This window comes from Oncorhynchus tshawytscha, unplaced genomic scaffold, assembly GCF_018296145.1.
Source record: "Oncorhynchus tshawytscha isolate Ot180627B unplaced genomic scaffold, Otsh_v2.0 Un_contig_5150_pilon_pilon, whole genome shotgun sequence".
Taxonomy (NCBI): domain Eukaryota; kingdom Metazoa; phylum Chordata; class Actinopteri; order Salmoniformes; family Salmonidae; genus Oncorhynchus; species Oncorhynchus tshawytscha.
Window position 1 is genome coordinate 42,501 of NW_024609648.1, and position 10,000 is coordinate 52,500.

The 10,000-nt window shown below is 48.9% G+C and overlaps 1 protein-coding gene across 1 annotated transcript in view; it reads left to right on the forward strand.

Annotated features, from left to right (window-relative positions):
- LOC121845377 (glucagon receptor-like) overlaps positions 1 to 10,000 on the forward strand; it is a 47,234-nt gene that overhangs the window by 843 nt on the left and 36,391 nt on the right. Inside the window, exons 2-8 of the mRNA XM_042316628.1 lie at positions 1,205 to 1,301; positions 1,743 to 1,850; positions 2,047 to 2,141; positions 4,896 to 5,002; positions 7,348 to 7,471; positions 8,696 to 8,855; positions 9,379 to 9,439. Coding sequence (XP_042172562.1) covers positions 1,205 to 1,301; positions 1,743 to 1,850; positions 2,047 to 2,141; positions 4,896 to 5,002; positions 7,348 to 7,471; positions 8,696 to 8,855; positions 9,379 to 9,439 — 752 coding nt within the window. The remainder of the gene's footprint in view (positions 1 to 1,204; positions 1,302 to 1,742; positions 1,851 to 2,046; positions 2,142 to 4,895; positions 5,003 to 7,347; positions 7,472 to 8,695; positions 8,856 to 9,378; positions 9,440 to 10,000) is intronic.

The following is a 10,000-nucleotide window of genomic DNA, read 5'->3' on the forward strand; positions in this document are numbered from 1 at the left end:
CTGCCTATCTGTCTCTCTGCCTATCTGTCTCCCTGCCTGTATATCTCTCTGCCTATCTGTCTCTCCATTTCTCTGCCTGTATGTCTCTCCATCTCTCTGCCTGTCTCTCTGCCTGTCTGTATCTCTGCCTGTATGTATCTCTGCCTGTATGTCTCTCTGCCTGTCTGTCTCTCCATCTCTCTGCCTGTTTGTCTCTATGCCTGTCTGTCTCTCTGCCTATCTGTCTCTCTGCCTGTATGTCTCTCTGCCTGTATGTCTCTCTGCCTGTTTGTCTCTATGCCTGTCTGTCCCCCAGGTGTCCCTGTCTATCTGTTAACTGTCTCTCTGTCCCCCAGGTGTCCCTGTCTATCTGTTAACTGTCTCTCTGTCCCCCAGGTGTCCCTGTCTATCTGTTTACTGTCTGTCTGTCCCCAGGTGTCCCTGTCTATCTGTTAACTGTCTCTCTGTCCCCCAGGTGTCTGTCTATCTGTTTACTGTCTGCCTGTCCCCAGGTGTCCCTGTCTATCTGTTAACTGTCTCTCTGTCCCCCAGGTGTCCCTGTCTATCTGTTTACTGTCTCTCTGTCCCCCAGGTGTCCCTGTCTATCTGTTAACTGTCTCTCTGTCCCCCAGGTGTCCCTGTCTATCTGTTTACTGTCTCTCTGTCCCCCAGGTGTCCCTGTCTATCTGTTAACTGTCTCTGTCCCCAGGTGTCCCTGTCTATCTGTTAACTGGTCTGTCCCCAGGTGTCCCTGTCTATCTGTTAACTGTCTCTCTGTCCCCCAGGTGTCCCTGTCTATCTGTTTACTGTCTCTCTGTCCCCCAGGTGTCCCTGTCTATCTGTTAACTGTCTGTCTGTCCCCCAGGTGTCCCTGTCTATCTGTTTACTGTCTGTCTGTCCCCCAGGTGTCCCTGTCTATCTGTTTACTGTCTGTCTGTCCACCAGGTGTCCCTGTCTATCTGTTAACTGTCTCTCTGTCCCCCAGGTGTCCCTGTCTATCTGTTTACTGTCTGTCTGTCCCCCAGGTGTCCCTGTCTATCTGTTTACTGTCTGTCTGTCCCCCAGGTGTCCCTGTCTATCTGTTTACTGTCTGTCTGTCCACCAGGTGTCCCTGTCTATCTGTTAACTGTCTCTCTGTCCCCCAGGTGTCCCTGTCTATCTGTTAACTGTCTCTCTGTCCCCCAGGTGTCCCTGTCTATCTGTTAACTGTCTCTCTGTCCCCCAGGTGTCCCCAGCTAAGCCATTAAAGGCGTTGATGCAGAGATGGGTGATGTACACGGAGGAGTGTAGCCGCAATCACAGCAGAGAACCGCCGCTCACTGGTGAGAAACACGCGCACACGCCTGCACGCACACTCACACCATAAACACTGTGTAGCACCGTGCATTATGGGAAGATGAAGGTCCTCCATTCTGCTCTCCCGGGGAGGGTCAGCTGTGGCAGTAGATACATGGTAGCCTAGTGGTTAGAGCGTTGGACTAGTAACCGGAAGGTTGCAAGTTCAAACCCCCGAGCTGACAAGGTACAAATCTGAACAGGCAGTTAACCCACTGTTCTCCTAGGCCGTCATTGAAAATAAGAATTTGTTCTTAACTGACTTGCCTGGTTAAATAAAGGTCAAATAAAGGTCAAATAAACATGTCTATCCTTTATTCCAGGAAGATATTCCCTCCCTCTTCACAGATCTGATTGGACAGGATGTGTTCCGATCAACAGTAATTGTTTCCCCAGATAAAGAGATGTTCTGTAACTGTTTCCTGTAGGTGTTGTGTGTAACAGAACCTTTGACATGTATGCCTGCTGGCCCGATGGACTCGCCAACACTACTGTCAGTGTGTCCTGTCCCTGGTACCTGCCCTGGCACCACAAAGGTGAAGGTTGATGCTGATTGATGAATTGATTGGTTTGTTGATTGGTGAATAGCTTCTATATCACGTTCAATAAATACCAAACTCCTGTCAAATATCTGAAACTTCTGTCAAGTTAGAGTGATAGGTAGTGTGAAAGGGTAACAAGTCTGCTTGGGTCAGTGAATGACAGTCTACCTGTAATGTGTGTCTGTTCCAGTCCAGCATGGTTCGGTGTACAGGGAGTGTGACGCGGACGGCCACTGGGTTCCCCAGAAGAACACGAGCGAGTGTGATGCTAATGATCCTGCTCAGGTGAAAATGATGTGTCTCTTGTGAGTGAGGCTCGGGAAATGCTGTGGATAAAATATCATCATATAGACATGATGGGAAGGGTGTATAGAATTGATGCATGTTTTTCATCAGTGTGAGTGTACTGAGGTGTGTAGGCTAAATGTACAGACCATTCAGAAGGTATTCAGACCCCTTACATTTTTCCACATTTTCCGACGTTACAGTCTTATTCTAAAATGGATTCAATTGTTTTTCCCCTCATCAATCTACACACAGTACCCCATAACTGTCAGTAAGAGTGTCCCTGATTGAGTCTTTGAATGAAGAGATTGAGATAAAAACTGTCCAGGTTGAGTGTTTGTTGCAGCTCGTTGCAGTCGCTAGCTGCAGCAAACTGAAAAGACGATGTTACAAGGTATGACGCTACAAGCTTGGCACACCTGTATTTGGGGAGTTTCTCCCATTCTTCTCTGCAGATCCTCTCAAGCTCTGTCAGGTTGGATGGGGAGCGTCGCTACACAGCTATTTGCAGGTCTCTACAGAGATGTTCAATCAGGTTCAAATCAGGGCTCTGGCTGGGCCACTCAAGGACATTCAGAGACTTGTCCCGAAGCCACTCCTGCGTTGTCTTGGCTGTGTTCTTAGGGTTGTTGTCCTGTTGGAAGGTGAACCTTCGACCAGTCTGAGGGCCTGAGCTCTCTGGAGCAGAGACTTGTCCCAAAGCCACTCCTGCGTTGTCTTGGCTGTGTTCTTAGGGTTGTTGTCCTGTTGGAAGGTGAACCTTCGACCAGTCTGAGGGCCTGAGCGATCTGGAGCAGAGACTTGTCCCGAAGCCACTCCTGCGTTGTCTTGGCTGTGTTCTTAGGGTTTTTGTCCTGTTGGAAGGTGAACCTTCGACCAGTCTGAGGGCCTGAGCGCTCTGGAGCAGGTTTTCATCAAGGATCTCTCTGTACTTTGTTCCATTCATCTTTCCTTCGATCCTGACTAGTGTCCGACTTTTTGCCACTGAAAAACACAGGCTGATGCTGCCACCACCATGCTTCACCATAGGGATGGTGCCACCACCATGCTTCACCATAGGGATGGTGCCACCACCATGCTTCACCATAGGGATGAGCTGCCACCACCATGCTTCACCATAGGGGATGATCACCAGGGGATTTTCTCTAGATGTGACACTTGGCATTCAGGCCAAATAGTTCAATCTTGGTTTCATCAGACCAGAGAATCTTGTTTCTCACGGTCTGAGAATCCTTTAAGTGCCTTTTGACAAACTCCAAGTGGGCTTCATGTGCCTTTCACTGAGGAGTGGCTTCCATCTGGCCACTCTACCATAAAGGCCTGATTGGTGGAGTGCTGCAGTGATGGTTGTCCTTCTGGAAGTTTCTCCCATCTCCACAGAGGAACTCTGAAGCTCTATCAGAGTACCATTGGGCTCTTGGTCACCTCCCTTTCCAAGGCCGGGCAGCCAGCTCTAGGAAGAGTCTTGGTGGTTCCAAACTTCTTCCATTTAAGAATGATGGAGGCCACTATGTTCTTGGGGACCTTCAATGCTGCAGACATTTTCTTGGTACCCTTCCCCAGATCTGTGCCTCGACACAATCCTGTCTTGGAGCTCCATGGACAACTCCTTTGACCTCATGGCTTGGTTTTTGCTCTGACGTGCACTGTCAACTGTGGGACCTTGTATAGACAGGTGTGTGCCTTTCCAAACCATGTCCAATTAATTGAATTTACCACAGGTGGACTCCAATCAATGGAAACAGGATGCACATCAATTTGGAGTGTCATAGCAAAGGGTCTGAATACTTATGTAAATGTCACATTTCTGTTGTATGTCTTTAATACATTTGCAAGAAATTCTAAAAACCTGTTTTTGCTTTGTCATTGGTATTGTGATGTCATTATGTGATGGTATTGTGATGTCATTATGGGGTATTGTGATGTCATTATGGGGTATTGTGAGATGTCATTATGGGGTATTGTGATGTCATTATGGGGTATTGTGATGTCATTATGGGGTATTGTGATGTCATTATGGGGTATTGTGATGTCATTATGGGGTAGTGTGATGTCATTATGGGGTATTGTGATGTCATTATGGGGTATTGTGATGTCATTATGGGGTATTGTGATGTCATTATGGGGTAGTGTGATGTCATTATGGGGTATTGTGATGTCATTATGGGGTATTGTGATGTCATTATGGGGTATTGTGATGTCATTATGGGGTATTGTGATGTCATTATGGGGTAGTGTGATGTCATTATGGGGTAGTGTGATGTCATTATGGGGTATTGTGATGTCATTATGGGGTATTGTGATGTCATTATGGGGTGTGTGATGTCATTATGGGGTAGTGTGATGTCATTATGTGGGTAGGGTAGTGTGATGTCATTATGGGGTATTGTGATGTCATTATGGGGTAGTGTGATGTCATTATGGGGTAGTGTGATGTCATTATGGGGTATTGTGATGTCATTATGGGGTAGTGTGATGTCATTATGGGGTAGTGTGATGTCATTATGGGGTATTGTGATGTCATTATGGGGTAGTGTGATGTCATTATGGGGTAGTGTGATGTCATTATGGGGTATTGTGTGTAGATTGATGAGGAAAACATTTAATTGAATACATTTAAAAATAAAGCTGTAATGTAACAAAATGTGGAAAAAGTCAAGAGTTCTGAATACTTTCCCAATGCAATGTTTGTTATTGTTTCTGTGTGTGTGTGTGTGTGTGTGTGTGTGTGTGTGTGTGTGTGTGTGTGTGTAGCCTCACTATGGTCAGATCCTCAAGAAGTTCCGGACCATGTACACCGTGGGCTACTCTCTGTCTCTGGGGGCTCTGGTGTTAGCGCTCGGAATCCTGATCACTTTCAGGTAACACACACACACACACACACACCACACACACCCAGAGACACACACACACACACACACACACACCACACACACACAGACACACACACACACACACACACAGAGAGACACACACACACACACACACACACACACCCAGAGAGACACATACACACACACACACACAGACAGAGACACACACACTGGACACACACACACACACACCCACACAGAGACACACACACACACACACACACACAGAGACACACACACACACACACACACACACACAGAGACAGACACACACAAACACAGAGACACATGACACACCCACCATGACCTCTCAGCCACCCACCATGTCCTCTCAGCCACCCACCATGACCTCTCACACACACACACACACACACCCACCATGACCTCTCAGACCATGCACACACCAAACACTCAGCCACCCACCATGACCTCTCAGCCACCCACCATGTCCACTCAGCCACCCACCATGTCCTCTCAGCCACCCACCATGACCTCTCAGCCACCCACCATGTCCTCTCAGCCACCCACCATGTCCTCTCAGCCACCCACCATGTCCTCTCAGCCACTCAGCCACCCACCATGACCTCTCAGCCACCCACCATGACCTCTCAGCCTCTCAGCCACCCACCATGACCTCTCAGCCACCCACCATGACCTCTCAGCCACCCACCATGTCCTCTCAGCCATGTCCTCAGCCACCCACCATGACCTCTCAGCCACCCACCATGTCCTCTCAGCCATCCACCATGTCCTCTCAGCCACCCACCATGACCTCTCAGCCACCCACCATGACCTCTCAGCCACCCACCATGTCCTCTCAGCCACTCAGCCACCCAGCCACCCACCATGACCTCTCAGCCACCCACCATGACCTCTCAGCCACCCACCATGTCCTCTCAGCCACTCAGCCACCCACCATGTCCTCTCAGCCACTCAGCCACCCACCATGACCTCTCAGCCACCCACCATGACCTCTCAGCCACCCACCATGTCCTCTCAGCCATCCACCATGCCTCTCAGCCACTCAGCCACCCACCATGTCCTCTCAGCCACCCACCATGTCCCTCTCAGCCACCCACCATGTCCTCTCAGCCACTCAGCCACCCACCATGTCCTCTCAGCCACTCAGCCACCCACCATGACCTCTCAGCCACCCACCATGTCCTCTCAGCCACTCAGCCACCCACCATGACCTCTCAGCCACCCACCATGTCCTCTCAGCCACCCACCATGACCTCTCAGCCACCCACCATGTCCTCTCAGCCACTCAGCCACCCACCATGTCCTCTCAGCCACCCACCATGTCCTCTCAGCCACCCACCATGTCCTCTCAGCCACCCACCATGTCCTCTCAGCCACTCAGCCACCCACCATGACCTCTCAGCCACCCACCATGACCTCTCAGCCACCCACCATGTCCTCTCAGCCACTCAGCCACCCACCTTGTCCTCTCAGCCACCCACCATGTCCTCTCAGCCACCCACCATGTCCTCTCAGCCACCCACCATGACCTCTCAGCCACCCACCATGACCTCTCAGCCACCCACCATGTCCCTCTCAGCCACCCACCATGACCTCTCAGCCACCCACCATGACCTCTCAGCCACCCACCATGTCCTCTCAGCCACCCACCATGACCTCTCAGCCATGTCCCCACCCCATGTCCTCTCAGCCACCCACCATGTCCTCTCAGCCACCCACCATGTCCTCTCAGCCACCCACCATGTCCTCTCAGCCACCCACCATGTCCTCTCAGCCACCCACCATGTCCTCTCAGCCACCCACCATGTCCTCTCAGCCACCCACCATGTCCTCTCAGCCACCCACCATGTCCTCTCAGCCACCCACCATGTCCATGACCTCAGCCACCCACCATGTCCTCTCAGCCACCCACCATGTCCTCTCAGCCACCCACCATGTCCTCTCAGCCACCCACCATGTCCTCTCAGCCACCCACCATCAGCCACCCACCATGTCCTCTCAGCCACCCACCACTGTCCTTCATGGAGGTCTCAGCCACCCACCATGTTTCTCAGTCAATGAAGCATGTTTGATTTGAATGGACATGTCATTCAGCCACCCAAGGTAGCTCCACTGACCCACCTGTTTGGCCACCTATTGACCAGTAGCCACCCAGATGACCATCAGCCACCCAATTTCATACCCACCTTTAATCTCTGTTATATTACCCACCTGCTCAGCCAGTTGACATTCAGCCCCTAACAGGAAGCACCACCCACCCTCTCAGCCACCCACCAGGACCTCTCAGCTCCACCATGTCCTCTCAGGAACAACATCCAGCCATGAACCTGTTTGCATCCTTCATCCTGCAGTGCTCTGTCCATCCTGATGTCCTCTCAGGACGCCATGTTGTCCTCTCAGCCACCCACCATCGGACAGGACCAGGATGTTCAGCCAGACCATGAGCCACCCACCATGGCTCAGTCAACCCACCAGGTGTGTTGTTGTTGTTTGTCTGAAATGTCCTCTCAGTCAAAACCATGTGCCGTTCAACAACGAGGTGGGAGTGTTGGGTTGAGTTGACCAGGGTGAGGTAAAGTGGCCAGTCAACAACAAGGTGGGTGTTTTGGGTTGAGTTGACCAGGGTGAGGTAAAGTGGCCAGTCAACAACAAGGTGGGTGTTTTGGGTTGAGTTGACCAGGGTGAGGTAAAGTGGCCAGTCAACAACAAGGTGGGTGTTTTGGGTTGTAGTTGACCAGGGTGAGGTAAACTGTGGCAGGTCAACACACAAGGTGGGTGTTTTGGTGCTCTGTCCATCCTGACCAGGGTGTTGGTAAAGTGGCCAGTCAACAACAAGGTGGGTGTTTTGGGTTGGGTTGACCAGGGTGTGGTAAAGTGGCCAGTCAACAACAAGGTGGGTGTGTTTGTTGTTTGCTGAAGCATTGTTTAGCCATACTGGAGGATTAACAAGAGGTTTGATCTCTGAAGCATTGTTTAGCCAGGGTGGAGGCCAGTTACAAGGGTTTGTTTTGAAGCATTGTTGAGCCATACTGGAGGCCAGTTATAAGGTGGGGTTTTTGATCTCTGAAGCATTGTTTAGCTATACTGGAGGATTATAATGGTTTGATCTCTGAAGCATTGTTTAGCCATACTGGAGGATTATTGGGTTTGATCTCTGAAGCATTGTTTAGCCATACTGGAGGATTATAAGGGTTTGATCTCTGAAGCATTGTTTAGCCATACTGGAGGATTATAAGGGTTTGATCTCTGAAGCATTGTTTAGCCATACTGGAGGATTATAAGGGTTTGATCTCTGAAGCATTGTTTAGCCATACTGGAGGATTATAAGGGCTTGATCTCTGAAGCATTGTTTAGCTATACTGGAGGATTATAAGGGTTTGATCTCTGAAGCATTGTTTAGCCATACTGGAGGATTATAAGGGTTTGATCTCTGAAGCATTGTTTAGCCATACTGGAGGATTATAAGGGTTTGATCTCTGAAGCGTTGTTTAGCCATACTGGAGGATTATAAGGGTTTGATCTCTGAAGCATTGTTTAGCCATACTGGAGGATTATAAGGGTTTGATCTCTGAAGCATTGTTTAGCCATACTGGAGGATTATAAGGGTTTGATCTCTGAAGCATTGTTTAGCCATACTGGAGGATTATAAGGGTTTTGTTAAGTCTTGAAACGTGTTTTTCTGTGTGTTGTGTCCTGTAGACGGCGGTGGGGTGTCGTATCGCCGTGGTGATGATGCAGTACAGTATCATGGCTAACAGCTATTGGCTGCTGGTGGAAGGCATCTACCTCCACAACCTGTTGGTCATCACCGTGTTCACTGAGAGAAACTACTTCAACATCTACCTGTGTATTGGCTGGGGTGAGGAGGGGGAGGAGGGGGATGAGGGGGTGGAGGGTGTGTATTTGTCATAGCATAGCACATTATATACCAGAAGACAGAGCATTTGGTAATCTGTTTGGTAGCCAGACACCTGAGTATATCTATTATAGATATAGTCACCCTCAGGGTTAGGTAGTAGAGATATTATAGAGATAGTCAGTCTCAGGGTTAGGTAGTAGAGATATTATAGATATAGTCACCCTCAGGGTTAGGTAGTAGAGATATTATAGAGATAGTCAGTCTCAGGGTTAGGTAGTAGAGATATTATAGATATAGTCAGTCTCAGGGTTAGGTAGTAGAGATATTATAGAGATAGTCAGTCTCAGGGTTAGGTAGTAGAGATATTATAGATATAGTCAGTCTCAGGGTTAGTTAGTAGAGATATTATAGAGATAGTCAGTCTCAGGGTTAGGTAGTAGAGATATTATAGATATAGTCACTCTCAGGGTTAGGTAGTCTATTAGTTTTTGTGTTGGTGTGTTTAATGTGATTCTCTCTGCAGGTGCCCCTCTGATCTTCCTGGTGCCCTGGGTGATGGTGAAATACATGTATGAAAATGAGGAGTAAGTGCCTGCATGAGTGAGTGAGTGCCTGCATGCGTGAGTGAGTGAGTGCCTGCATGAGTGTATAGTACTATATAGTACTACTGGTTGAAACCAGTTCTGACTAGCACTACTGGTTCAAACCAGTTCTGACTAGTACTACTGGTTCAAACCAGTTCTGACTAGTACTACTGGTTCAAACCAGTTCTGACTAGTACTACTGGTTCAAACCAGTTCTGACTAGTCATACTGGTGATAGAACCTCTAGTTCAAACCAGTTATGAGTAGCACTACTGGTTCAAACCAGTTTTGAGTAGTACTACTGGTTCAAACCAGTTCTGAGTAGTACTACTGGTTCAAACTAGTTTTGAGTAGTACTACAGGTGATATAACCTCTAGTTCAAACCAGTTCTGAGTAGTACTACTGGTTCAAACCAGTCCTGAGTAGTACTAATGGTTCAAACCAGTTCTGAGTAGTACTACTGGCGATGCAATGATGCATGACTGATGACACCTCCAATATTTTTAGAGACAAGGAATTGAGAGGTCAGACAGCCTGCTCTCTCCAAGTGAAAATCCCTG